Source organism: Lycium barbarum, chromosome 11 (genome assembly GCF_019175385.1).
Source record: "Lycium barbarum isolate Lr01 chromosome 11, ASM1917538v2, whole genome shotgun sequence".
Taxonomy (NCBI): Eukaryota; Viridiplantae; Streptophyta; class Magnoliopsida; order Solanales; family Solanaceae; genus Lycium; species Lycium barbarum.
Genome location: NC_083347.1, coordinates 23837126 through 23850541, shown reverse-complemented (window position 1 = coordinate 23850541; position 13416 = coordinate 23837126). Strand labels below are relative to the sequence as shown.

At 35.2% G+C, this 13416-nt stretch overlaps 2 protein-coding genes across 4 annotated transcripts; one reads left to right on the top strand and one right to left on the bottom strand.

Annotated features, from left to right (window-relative positions):
- Nucleotides 1-2035: 2035 nt before the first annotated feature.
- Nucleotides 2036-5708, top strand: LOC132617038 (scarecrow-like transcription factor PAT1). Its single transcript, XM_060331903.1, has 2 exons — nucleotides 2036-2171; nucleotides 3702-5708. Exon 2 carries the CDS (start codon nucleotides 3909-3911, stop codon nucleotides 5457-5459), a length of 1551 nt encoding a protein of 516 aa, XP_060187886.1. The 5' UTR covers nucleotides 2036-2171; nucleotides 3702-3908; the 3' UTR covers nucleotides 5460-5708.
- A 1976-nt stretch (nucleotides 5709-7684) lies between these two features.
- Nucleotides 7685-12904, bottom strand: LOC132616751 (WRKY transcription factor 1-like). 3 transcript variants are annotated; one of them, XM_060331398.1, is made up of 6 exons: nucleotides 12009-12435; nucleotides 9806-11022; nucleotides 9559-9724; nucleotides 9304-9465; nucleotides 8067-8266; nucleotides 7685-7902 (listed from the first exon to the last, which is right to left on the bottom strand). In XM_060331398.1, coding segments are annotated over exons 1-6 (1764 nt in total). In that variant the 5' UTR covers nucleotides 12011-12435; the 3' UTR covers nucleotides 7685-7885. The 3 variants fall into 3 exon arrangements, with proteins under 3 accessions (XP_060187381.1, XP_060187380.1, XP_060187379.1); XM_060331397.1 differs by lacking the exon at nucleotides 12009-12435 and adding an exon at nucleotides 12514-12904 and having other exon boundaries at nucleotides 7685-8266; XM_060331396.1 differs by having other exon boundaries at nucleotides 7685-8266; nucleotides 12009-12432.
- Nucleotides 12905-13416: the final 512 nt, after the last annotated feature.

The window sequence follows — 13416 nt, the reverse complement described above, 5'->3', positions numbered from 1 at the left end:
ATGAAAAGTGCTATCTATCCCACAATTTTTTAAAACAGTTTTCTTGAGCCGAGAGTCTATTAAAAACAGTTTCTCTACCTAATAGCTCAGTTGGTTGTCTATATGAACTTTCACCTTGATGGTGAGGGTTCGAATTCCCACGTTGTAATTTCCTTTCCCATGTCTCCTTCCCCATCTCCCTATGTCATAAAAGATAAAAAATAAAAAATAAAAATAGGGATAAAATATGTGTATACTTGTAAGATCACACTAAGTATATTATTACTTGTTGTTATTGTTCCTATATATTCCACCACAACTTTTAGTGGTTTCTGATTACCTATCAACTTTGGAATGAAAATCATGAAATAAAATTAAAGTTTCCTATTGAATAGGTTATTAACTTCATTGATTTACTAAACACTATAATCGTGCTAAATTCTCAACCGTTAATGAGGTATTTGTCTAATATTTATTTGTAAAAATATATATGTACATATAAAATCAAGGGACAAAAGGCATTAACTACAAGGCAAGCTCTTCATCTAGTCTAGACACTAATGTTCACGTGGACAAATACATCTAACTCACAAAACGCAATACAGAATATTGTCTAAACATTGTGTAATTCTGTTATTACTAATTAATGAAATTTTTTAATCATCTAATATATGAAATCTACTGATCCGATTAATTTAAATTTACATCACATGCAATTTATTAAAATAAAAAAGAAGATAATTAAAAAATTCATTTTCAATACTCATACTCAAAATGTTTAATTAAAGATGAAAAGATCGAGTCTATCACACCACAAACAATGGGAGATACCAATCAAAGAGTAACTCCTTGTACCCCATGACCACTAATTGTTGATTAGAGAGCATTTTAGGCCCCTAGATCAATTAATAACAAACCCATAGTGGCATTTTTGTATTTTTCCTAAATTCTATGGTTTATAATTAACTTAATTTTTTTTATAAACTTTTCTACTATTGAATAGGTTATTAACTTCATAGATTTAATTAACACTATAATCATGCTAAATTGTCAACCGTTAATGAGGTATTTATCTAACATTTATTAAAAAGTATGCATTTAACCATAAGCCAAGCTCTTCATCTAGTCTAGACCCTATAGCTTGTTTGGATTGTTGTTACCTATTGTATTGTGTTGTTAGTTTAAATATTATGTTTGTTTTTATTATTACTTAAATTTTGTTGTATGTTAAATTCATCACAATGTAACGACGAAAAACCCTATTTTGTGTAATGACCGATTTGGTGTGATCGCATTGTGACATTGCACCTTTTTCTTATTTTTCTTTATTTATTATCTAATAATTTTATTTTATCCTTTATCTTACTTTTTAATTGTAACTCTACTTATAATCATAAAAACAATACAATACGATACAATATAATATAATACGATACATTGAAACAATATGTAACAACCATCCAAACAGAGTTACGACTCGCGTGGATAAATACATAGAACTTTGTCTAAACATTGTGCAATTCTTTTACTACCAACTAATGAGATATTGTAATTATCTGATATTCAAAATTTACAGGTCCGATTAATATAGATTTACGTTGCATATAACCTATTAAAGGAAAAGCAACTTATATAAAAAAAATCATTTCCAATACTTATACTTGAGATCCTTAATTATTAATTAAAAATGAAGAGATATGATCTATTCCATCACAATTATTCGAGATAATAGTGACGAAACCACTTAGATTGAAGGGTGGTCGGCTGAACACTCTTTATCATAAAATCATAATTGTATATATGGACAAAAATTTACTTTTTATACATATATATTTAACTTTGAATACCCTTATCGAAATTCGTAGCTTAACTATGGTTCAGTGTTCACTCCATCTTGCACTTGCCTATCCCTACTAATTATTGATTAAACATCATCATATAGGGACCCCCTAGATCCATTAATACAAACAAAACCATAGTGGCATTCTTGTACTTTTCCTTAACTTTGAGGGTTTAATAATTAACTTAATCTGTTTATAATACTCCACTTAATTGACAGAATTTTACCATCATAGGGTCCTCTATTCCTTCTTCCATTTTTTCTATCTGCATAAATACCTTTCTCTGAGTATAGTAGTAATAAAGGGACAAGATTATTAAAAAAACCAAAACTTGAGATTCTTCAGTTTAAGGTTGGTATGCCAACTACTAATTCATAATATATGAAACTTCATTTCTGTTCATAAATTCTTTGCAGTTACTTCTAAGCTTCTTTGTTTTGTTATCCCATGTCAGTTTTTTTTTTCTTCAATTAAATAAAGTTTAAATCTTTCTTAGATTCTTTTTTCAATTTGAGGAAATTATCAAGAAAAAAAAATCTATTTTTTTTGTTCAACTTGGTTACTGTGAATGCTTTCTTGATAGATCTGCCAAAGGTGAGATTTTTACACTCACAATTTATTCTTTTTGTATTATAATAATGGATTCTTGAAAAAATTAAGCTTTGTTTTAAAGTGGGGTTTAATCAAGAATGGCAAAGAGTTTGTTTATTCTGTTGTTTTGGAATTTATGGCAGCTTAAGGAAACGTTTGCATTTAATTTGAAGCTAGTTTCAGTTTTTAATTGAACTGATATATACTGATTAAGGAAAGAGGTTAAATTCTTTCTCTGAATACTGAATATTTAAATAAATAATTAAATAGGATGTAGATACATGGACCATTTTGTCTGGTTCATGTTCTGCTCATTTTTTTTTTATCTTTATTTTCATTTTCATGAATCAACTTTTACTTTGAGGAATTAATACGTTTTGTGTTAAATTTATTTGATTGGTTGCATTGTCTGTACTTGTGAGCTTTCTTGCTGCATTCAGTGTACTTTATAACAGTATTTGTTCTTTCTTAGAATGCTTTATTTAATAAGAAAAGTTCTTTGTTTAGTTTCATTTTTTTGGTTCAGATCATTGGTTTTTTTTTTTTCCCTTTCTCCCCTTTTTAGTTTTCAATAACAGTAAACTGTTCATGATAGATTTCCTATAAAAAAAAAAAAACAAATTATCAAATCCTTGTCCTTTTTGCTAATTGAGAATATAGTGGATCTTTGCAAAGGACTTGTGTTGTAACTAGTTTATTACTTTCAAGGGAAACAGATCAAAGGTAAGAATTTCTCAAGTGGGACAAACTTAAAGTTTAAGGACCATTGACCATTAGACAATTCTGTGAATATGTCACTGAGTACATTGGTCACTGGGTTCTTACAGTGAATGCAAATCTAGTTTAAATATGTATCTGTTAAAACCTTTCAATAGTATACAGAGTTCAGATCATCTGTCGCAGCACGATATAAATTAGATGAAGTAATACAACCTAAAGAAGTTTTAGGTGAGTTCAGTAGTACATTTTGACCACTGACCAACTTAGTTGATGATGTAGATCTATGATTTCTAATTGATGTGTAATTGACCTGCAAGCATTCATCATTTTTTTGGATCTGTTACTTCATAGAGATTGCTCAGAGATAGTAGTAAGCAAATTTTAGGTTGGTTTCAAGTGTATATATAGCATAATGTGTAGCTGATTTAGTTATCTTACTCAATGTTACATAGCAGGAATTATTGGCATAACACTTGCAGTCGTTAACTGACTTTAATAGACCTCAATTAGTATGCGCCTATTAGTCTCTTACTCTTGAGTTTTAATAAATATTGTACATCTATTTTGTAGGTTGTCATGTTTTGCTGCTAGAGATTGTCCTTTCCTTTACAAATTCTGAATGATGCTCAGCTTCTGAGGTTGATCTCACTGTGAAGATTAAAAATACTTCACTGCGGCACCATGAAACTTTGTCAAATGAATAATCCTTGACGCCCAATAAACGTGCACACCAAACTGCATAGGTCATATATAGACGAGGCAGGAACAATCTTTTCAATGCAAGCATCACGACGCAGAAGATCAGCCATGTCTAATACTCTTTACTATCAACCTGTGCAGAAGGCAGAGGCCTATTATCTGCCTCAGTTTCAAACTTTAGACAGCCACTTGAGTGGTAATCACTCTATTTACCACTCACCATCAACTACTAGTTTCTCATCAAATGGAAGCTCGATTTGCCATCAAGAATCTCAGACGTACCTGTCAGATGTTCGCCAATCCCCTGAGACTAACTATGGCTCCCCCATTAGCGGATCTTGTATTACAGATGATGTGAATGATTTCATGCACAAGCTAAAAGAACTGGAAACCGTAATGCTGGGACCTGATTCGGACTTCCTGGAGTGTTACGATAATTCCTTGTCAAGCAGTATAGCTTCCCAAGAAATTGACAGCTGGCGGCAAATGATGGAGGCCTTTCCTAGACGGGATCTGAAACAGGTTCTTATCGCTTGCGCAAAAGCAGTTTCCGATGGTGAATTACTAACAGCACAAGTGTTGATATCTGAGTTGCGTCAAATGGTGTCTGTATCAGGCGAACCAATTCAGAGACTGGGAGCGTATGTCTTAGAAGGGCTTGTTGCAAGGTTGGCTAAATCAGGAAGTTCAATATGTAAATCCTTGAGATGCAAAGAACCCGCAAGTTTTGAGCTGTTGTCTTATATGCACGTTCTTTATGAAATCTGCCCGTACTTCAAATTTGGATACATGTCTGCTAATGGTGCCATTGCAGAAGCAATGAAGTATGAAAATAGAGTTCATATCATTGATTTCCAGATTGCTCAAGGGAGTCAGTGGGTCCCTATGATCCAAGCTTTTGCAGCTCGTCCTGGTGGATCCCCACATATCCGCATAACAGGCATTGATGATTCCACTTCAGCTTATGCTCGTGGAGGAGGGCTTAACATTGTGGGCCAGAGGCTTTCTAAACTCGCTAAGTCTTTCAAGGTCCCTTTCGAGTTTCACGCTGCTGCCATGTCTGGTTCTGATGTTCAGTTAGAAAACCTTGGAATTCAACATGGCGAAGCACTGGCAGTAAATTTTGCTTTCACATTACATCACATGCCAGACGAAAGTGTGAGCACTGAAAATCATCGGGATAGACTATTACGGATGGTCAAAAGTCTCAACCCCAAGGTGGTTACCCTTGTTGAGCAAGAATCTAATACAAACACTGCTGCTTTCTTTCCTCGATTCCTTGAAACTTTGGATTATTATACAGCCATGTTTGAATCAATCGATATGACTCTTCCAAGGGGACACAAGGAGCGAATCAATGTTGAGCAACATTGTTTAGCGAGGGACGTTGTTAACATTATTGCATGTGAGGGAATTGAAAGGGTAGAGAGGCATGAACTTCTTGGTAAGTGGAAGTCGCGTTTTAGAATGGCTGGTTTTAGCCCATATCCATTGAGTTCATTGGTGAACGCTACGATCAAGACATTGCTAGACAGCTACTCTGATAAGTATAGGCTTGAAGAAAGAGATGGGGCTCTTTACCTTGGTTGGATGAACAGAGATTTGGTTGCTTCTTGTGCCTGGAAATAACAAAATGGTTCTTTTTTAGGATGTCATTCAACAAACTGGAAGCAAGAATGTTCTCTTTGGTCCTTTTTTTCTCCCATTCCCTCAACACTCTTCCTCTCTGTAATAGCTGAAGTGATAATAGTGAGAAATAGGTTCCTTGTCAAGTGTATTACTTTTTTTGGTAAACAAAAAACTTTTATTACCAAGTAGAATTATGTACAAATAAAGCGTATCACTTGATCAATCAAAGTTGAAGCTTATTTCCTGGAATCCACTTATCCATTTGTCATAGTACCATTGATATGCAATGTTGGTCTTGGAAGATTTCTTTTAGGTGTCATTTATGTAGTTCCATAAATAAAAACCAGTTTACATGAGGGCTTTGGACCTTTGGGCTCCAGTTAACTTTCTTTGCGCTTACTTATTTGCCCCTAGGGCCTAGGTCTTGTGGTAAGAGCATAACGTGTGATGTATGAGTTAATGGCACGTCATGGGTTCGAACCGCCACACTGATATTTAAGTGAAGGATAGAGGGGCGGTTCATTAACCAAAAAGTACAAAAACAAACAAGTTAACATGAGGGACCTCCTGAATATTCAGAACGTTTTACTCTAGTAGAGATTTTTATATTTTTTAAAGGGAGTGGAATTTCTTTCTTTTCGTTGCCGTTCAAACTTGAGAAATTATCAAAAATTCTTATATTTTTTAAAGGGAGTGGAATTTTGTCATGATCTCAAAAGAGATTTGAAATAATAAGTATTTTTCGGGACACTTTTTGAGTATATTGATAACTGAATTGAAATACAAGCTAAGCTAATAACGGAAACAACTGAAAATGGGAAAAATTGACATTTACTCCTTAGCTCGATAATTCGATTCCTTCTCTCCTATGTTAGTCGGTTACTATATACTGTGTTAATCGAATTGGCTGAGCTGGCAAAGCTGACTAATCCCCACCCTTGAAGCTCAATAACTCGTGATCAATCTCGACCCTCCACGTGGCAATTATTGTAACTAAATTCTGAATAAAATCCAGGTCATGACATACTCTACCCCTTGAAAATGATCATTGTCCTCAAGGATCTAGGAATCAAAAGCTGAAACTTTGCCTTGATGAAACTTATAATCCTCCCAAGTTTGCATCCTCAGGAGGTAAATTTGCCCACTGCACACATACTTTGATCTAAAGGATTTCAAATGCTTCCTTGGATACACATTGTCTATGTAATCTGGTGACCTATGCCTTTCTTTGGTTAATGCTTGAACCAATACCATGTTAAGTGCTTCCCTCGTCAATATATAATTCTCCCAATGTGAACGAGGATACTGCAATATAGAGCAGTAAATGTCATCATTCTCTGACTGAATGAGTGGCTGTACTTTCATGTAAACTCGCAAGCCTACAATAGCAGTTACGAGATTATCGTTTGGCCCAGCTGAGACACAATTAAGAGCTTCAATACCAGAAATAATTGTTTCGCTTAATCCTTTTCCCAAATCAAGCTTTGTCCAGCCGGCAACATAAGCAAAAAGGAAAACACCAGCCCATTTCTGTGTAGCAACTGCACTGACGGGTGCAATACCTTAAGTCAGGCCACTGAAATCACTATGCAACAAAATGATATTTTCGACTGATAATACCATGTTGATTCCATGATAGTGAAGACTAGGACAGCATTCTCTCTTTCTCCAGTTAACACCAAGGTCTAATGCTACCTCAGTTGTTAAATTTATCTTTTGTGCTTGAGGATCGTCTAAGCTAAATTCATGTTTCTCGACAATCAAACGTAAAGCCTGCACATCTCCACCACATATCCCTAAGTACATCTCAACATACCAAGTAACAAGCAAACAAAAGGAAGCAGAACTTTTAAATATCTCCAGCAATTCACTACCTCGACTGAAGTTCAATGTTGCAGCATTAAGTAGCGCAACTCTCAGCTTAGTGAATCCAGAGACTTGATCACTAAGCGCAACTCTCAGCTTAGTGAATCCAGAACTTTTAAATAACTTGCGATCAATCTCCGCCCTCCACATGGCAATTATTGTAACTAAATTCTGAATAAAATCCACGTCATGACAAATTTCTTTATTTTCGTTGCCGTTCATACTTGAGAAATTATCAATATATTTGAAGTAATATATTGTTAAGTATTGCAGTGACACCACAATAAATTCTGATGTTAAGTATTAGTTTAAATGAGAGTTCTTTTCCCCGTGTATAAACCAGCTAGATATTGCAAGAATTGAAGAAACTATCTTTGAGCATCTTATTTATGTATAAAAATTAGTTGAAGGAGCTAAAGTAGCCTGATCAACTGGCAACAAATTAGATACATATGATCAAATCTGAACTCTCTTATGTTTGTTGACAACACAACTTATACAGTAAAATTTAGGAATGCACACCAATGATGAGGTTAAATCAGCGGTTCCTAATACATATTTTATCCTTTCTTCTCTCCTGCAATAGAGAATAATCGACCAATTACAATAAGTAAGAAAAAGATAAGATTAGAGGACTTGCTGATGTAGGATTATCTAAATCTGGAATTTTTATTATTTGGCATTATGCTCAATTTGCACCAATATGGACAGCCCTGTCAAGGCCAACATGTTTGCTTTCACCTGATTGAGATGTGGACTCTCCACTTATTCTGGTTGTATTAGAATCAGCCCCTGATGAATTTTGCGTAACAGTTCTGGAAGGTGGGATATCATGGTCATGCTGCCCTTCATATGCTGTAACCACTACTTCTGGATCATGTGATGCCCTCTCCACATGCTTCTTTGCTGGGCAACCAGCACTCGAGCATCGGTAGTAACTTCTGCAGATCAAAGAATATGAAAATTTATATATATATATATATATATATATATATATATATAGAGAGAGAGAGAGAGAGAGAGAGAGAGAGACGCAGAAGAACCAGAGAACAAGAAGAGCATACAAAAATTTGAACATTAGCAAAGACAAGAAGTGTGATCTATGTTGCTCCGACTGTCCAAAAATATTGCCGCACCCGTGTCGGATCCTCCAAAAATGCACTTACTTTTGGAGGACTCGACATGCACCCGTCGACATTTTCAAAGAGTCCGAGCAACATAGAGTATGACCCACAACAACATGCATATTGGAAAAATAGAATCTGGGGGAAAGTGAAACAGAAACTGATCATCTCAGCTTCTATATACAAGACTTACACTGCAGTGAGTAGGCCTAATGCTTTTTTTTTTCTTTTTCTTTTAATCTGATTAAATAGGTCTAGTGTTTCATTCTATTGATTACCACGCAAGATATGATCGTAAAGTAACTATCTATATCCTCCAATTTCACTTTTAGAAAATAAACATAACTTCTGACAGGAACGGGACATGTTGATAGACTGACGAAAGAAATATCAAAGCAGGCTACTAATGGGCCGAATGTTTGAAGATATTACCCTTACAAAGTTAGGGTTAGAGAAGGTAACTGGGGAAAAATCGTAAGTCAAATCGGTTAAAGGAGGATCATGTAAGGCCATATAGGAGGATTTAGTATTTTTAGAAATTAAAAAGAAAGTAACTTTAGAAATGGTATCAAGAAGAGTGAAAGGGACCCGTGCAAGAGTTATTCCATTTTCGGACTACTTTGGGACAACTTAAAAAGGAATGGTGGACATTCGGCATGACACAATGACAGCAATTGTTCTGATGGGTAACATTCAATTGCTTTCGTTCCTTTCACAGTTCACAGTGGAAGAATAGGAATGCTTTGTTAACAATCAGTACAATAAAAGAACTCAAGGTTAAGAGGTCATCAGAAAAAGCTATTTTTCATGGGAAAAAACTTACAAACATGTTTTTAAGACAAGGAAATATTTACCTAGGATTTGGATTTCCTTTCACAAATTTTTGCCCGTATTTGCGCCATCGATAACCATCATTGACTATATCCACTTCACTCCTTGTTTGAACGATGTGCCGTGGTTCACTATGAGACTTCATAGGTGGAGTGATTTCATCATTCCTCGGTACTTCTTTCTTCCTGTTGCAAAACAGTTGCTCAACTATCAACTCTAAGAGAGTGTCTAGACTTAAAAACTGAAGACAAATAAGTAAGATTTTGACTTTCACATACCGTCTCTTTGAGTCTGGACCACCATTATTATCAACCTCATTTCCTGATTTAAGTGGCTTCGGGACTGTATCTTGTGCACTACCACTAGCTGATAGAACAGCTGCTGTCTCCGGTTGTTCGATAGATTGACATGTTTGATCAAGCGCAATAGATTTCTCACCTTCAGCTAATTAGGTCACCAGTTAAAATTTACAATTCCTACTAGTCTAGACCAAATAAAGTAATTGACTCAGCCAATATTGAGTACCTTGACGTGGTGTTCCCGTTGGCATGTCTGGTTGTTTCATTTGTGAAGGCACTACAAATTCAGGGGAGATATGGGGACTATTTAGTAGTCTTGGATGTTCATGCTTTGTGACATAGTGAATATTGGTAATATGCCCATCATGTGATCTCTCCACTTGCTTCTTTGCTAGACAATTAAGGTGTGTGCACTTGTAATAACTCCGAGTAAACTCATTTCCTCTAACAAGTTTCTGACCATATTTTCGCCAGTTATATCCATCTTCAGATGGTTTTGCCGGTTCTCCAAAGGGAGCGACTCCTTGATCAGATGGCAAATTCTTAGATGGTTTTTCAGGTTCTCTGGAGGGAGTGACTCCTTGATCAGATGGCAAATCCTGGACACTCGTATCAGGGTTCCGCCTTGGTTGCAACTTAGACAAAGCTTCCTCACGCCTTGTTGAACAAGTTGCTTGTTCTTGATGAGGTTGAGATACAACTTCTTCCATTTTCTGACTTTGTATTTGTTTTGAAGAATCTGAAGCCTTTCTAGGTACTAGGGAAATGTTTTCCTCTTTTACATGAGAATCTGATTTACAAGATTTTATGCATGGTTCAGATTCTGATGCACCACCCTCAATCTCGGGACCCTTTTTCTGATGCACATTTTCTGAATCTTTCTCTGGTACATTAGAAAGGGAACTATCTTCTTGATTGGATTGTGACACATCAATCCCTTTATCGACACTCTTCCTTGGCTGGACTTCACCCAATACTTCTTGACATGTCGTAGGATGTGCACTTTCATCTCGATTCGTTTGTGATACCTTTGCCAAAGCATCAGGGCTCAGTCTCTTATGAAGTTCATCAGAAACAACTTCACCCGACTTTGATTCACAGCTTCCTTTCTCTTTTGACTCTAAACTGTTGCCAGTGTCAGGGTCATGTTTCTGCTGTAATTTTTCAATCCCTTCAACGACACTCTTTCTTGGCTGGACTTCACCCGATACTTCTTGACATGTTGTAGGGTGTGCACTTTCATCTCGATTAGTTTGCGGATTTACCAAAGCATCAGGGCTCAGTCTCTTCTGTAGTTCACCAGATGTAACTTCAGCTGACATTGATTCACAGCTTCCTTTCTCTTTCGACTCCGATCTGTTGATGGCAGTGTAAGGGTCCTGTTTCTGCTGTAATTTTTCAGAGGAAACTTCATCTGTCATATCATCCTTGGACATACCCAACCTGAAAGGAAGTATTTGAAGCAAAAGCAACAAAGTACAACATTTAAGATGGGAATAAAGTACAAGTATATTGGCATATGCAACTTATGCTTCCGCTAATCCCAAAAATGCCACACACAAGTGAGTCGCCACTGTCTAATTAGAACATATCGAACCCGTTGGGAGCACACATCCATTTCGACAGTTGCACTTTTATGAAATTCATCTTGGATACGTTAGGCCTCTATTCACTTATGGATGCACTAATTCTTTGTATCCATCAGCGCCCGTTGCTGATTTTGTTAGAATCACCGATATGAAAGTTCTATAATAGGACAATATTCTCAATAGAAATCTCCATAACACCATGAAATAATTCAAACAAAAACATGAAGCAAGATATGTGATTAAACTAACTCAATTAGGAGGCAATTCATTCAACAACGATCAACACTCCGCTTTCATTAAAAATCAGCTAATAAACTTTTTATCTTTCTCTTTATTTTTTGGCACCATCACTGTACACCAAAATCCGCAGTTCTAGTCTCCGAGGGAGTATATATGTATTGTAGATTTCTTACATTAGTGTTTCAGTTCATGCTAAGATATCGGTTAAAAGATGTGAAAGTGATTTAAAACTGTAAACTTTGAATTAAATGATGTATTACGATATCATTATACATGACCACGGCTTTTAAAAATTGGTCAAATTTCCGTTTAAGGAGAGAGGTCATATTATCCCGGGGGGCCAAAGAATTAAGTTGGTCAAATAAAATAGGACAGAGGGAGTTATACAAAATAATTGGAATCACACTTTTATTATTAAACCATGATTAGATTAATAATGTTGCTGAACTGTGAAACAAAAACGCAATAACTCGATTCAGTAAAGTATCTTGTTTCAATTCCCATCAAAAATACTATTACTATCAAATAACAATCAAAAGATATGACTAGAGCATCAAACTGATGATATGTATGATTCTCCAAACTAACCAAAAGACTTACATATCATCAGGGATTTAGTATTTTGTGGTTAGCATCATCAATCACCAAATCGACGATGATAGAACGACCACAACTAGTTTGGGATTGAGGCATGGTTGATAAGCTGAATAACTTAACTTGATGGAATATCAACATATCTAAAGTAGAAGAATTTTACCTAATTATGATTCTTGTATTCCTAATTAGATGCTGAATAGTGAATACATATGTTTCAGAATCAAAAAATAAATAAAAATGACAAAAGTAGACAATATTCCCAAGACCCTCCATCCTACCTAATTTCACAAAGCACCAAAAGTGGTTAAAAGAAAATGAAGTAACACCAACATAGCCAAAAAAAAAAAAGAGAGAGAGAAACAATATAACAACATAAGCCCTATAATGTCATGAATTTCCTAAAACATTAAATGAAACTACCCAGAAATAGTATAACCAAAAACAGGAAGACCAAAAAAAAAAAGTCAAAACAGGACAAAACCATATGAATTGAGAAGAGAATTCATACCTTGTTGTACAATTTTGTCCTTGTTTTAAGAGCTGAAGGCTTAATCAAGAACTGATATAGATGGTGAATTTTCCAGTTTTTAGCTGAATTGACTTGAACCAACTACTATTTTTTTTCTTAGCTCCTCACCAAGAAAGATGTATATGTCTGTGACTCTATGTCACTATATGTATGTGTGTGTTTGGAAGACAGGTAGTTCAACCTTTATTGGGGATTAATTAACAAAATTGTATGGAAGAATGATCAGCTTTTTTTTCCCTTCTTGGTTCACGTGTGAGAGCATCAAACAGAACCCAAGGACCTTAGATTTGGGAAAGATTGTGATTTATGATGGGGAATCTTATTCCTATGTTGGACTTAGTACTGTTACAAAATGAAGACGTAGCCTAATAACATTAGTGCTTGTCAGCAGTCACAAGTTTTTATTTGTTGACTTTTTCTTTCTACCTTGTGCATAAAAAGAAGGCATAACACCTGGACTCCGACTTAGCTCCCTCCAATTTCAAGTGCACAAGTAGGCATCTCAATTTATACGATGTTGAATACGTAAACACAAATGTTGATGTAATATATAAATTTTGGAGTTGTCTAAATGATCATTTTACAAGTTGGAATGTTCAACTGATAAAGTGGAGACAAATTGAGATGCTTACTTGTGCACATCTAAAGTTGAAGGACACACTTGTCATCTGAAGCTAAATTTGAAAGCATGTTTACATATTATGCCTAAAAAGAATTTACTCACGCTAACACCAAATATTTACATCAAATTGCATCAATTAATAACCATAAAGTAAGTGAAGGTTTATATTAATTGATCAATGGTTAAATAATAAAGCTGGAAGGCCATACTTGTTATCTGAAGCCAAATATGAGGACATGCTTACGTATTAAGCCTAAAAA

Excerpts from the sequence above, each read along its gene's own strand:
- LOC132616751 (XM_060331396.1), bottom strand. Across the intron at positions 9,725-9,805 it reads AACGGGAACACCACGTCAAG|CTGAAGGTGAGAAATCTATT; the intron begins GTACTCAATATT and ends TGACCTAATTAG. Across the intron at positions 9,466-9,558 it reads GGTCCAGACTCAAAGAGACG|GAAGAAAGAAGTACCGAGGA; the intron begins GTATGTGAAAGT and ends GTTTTGCAACAG.
- LOC132617038 (XM_060331903.1), top strand. The coding sequence starts at position 3,909 with ATGCAAGCATCACGACGCAGAAGATCAGCCATGTCTAATACTCTTTAC.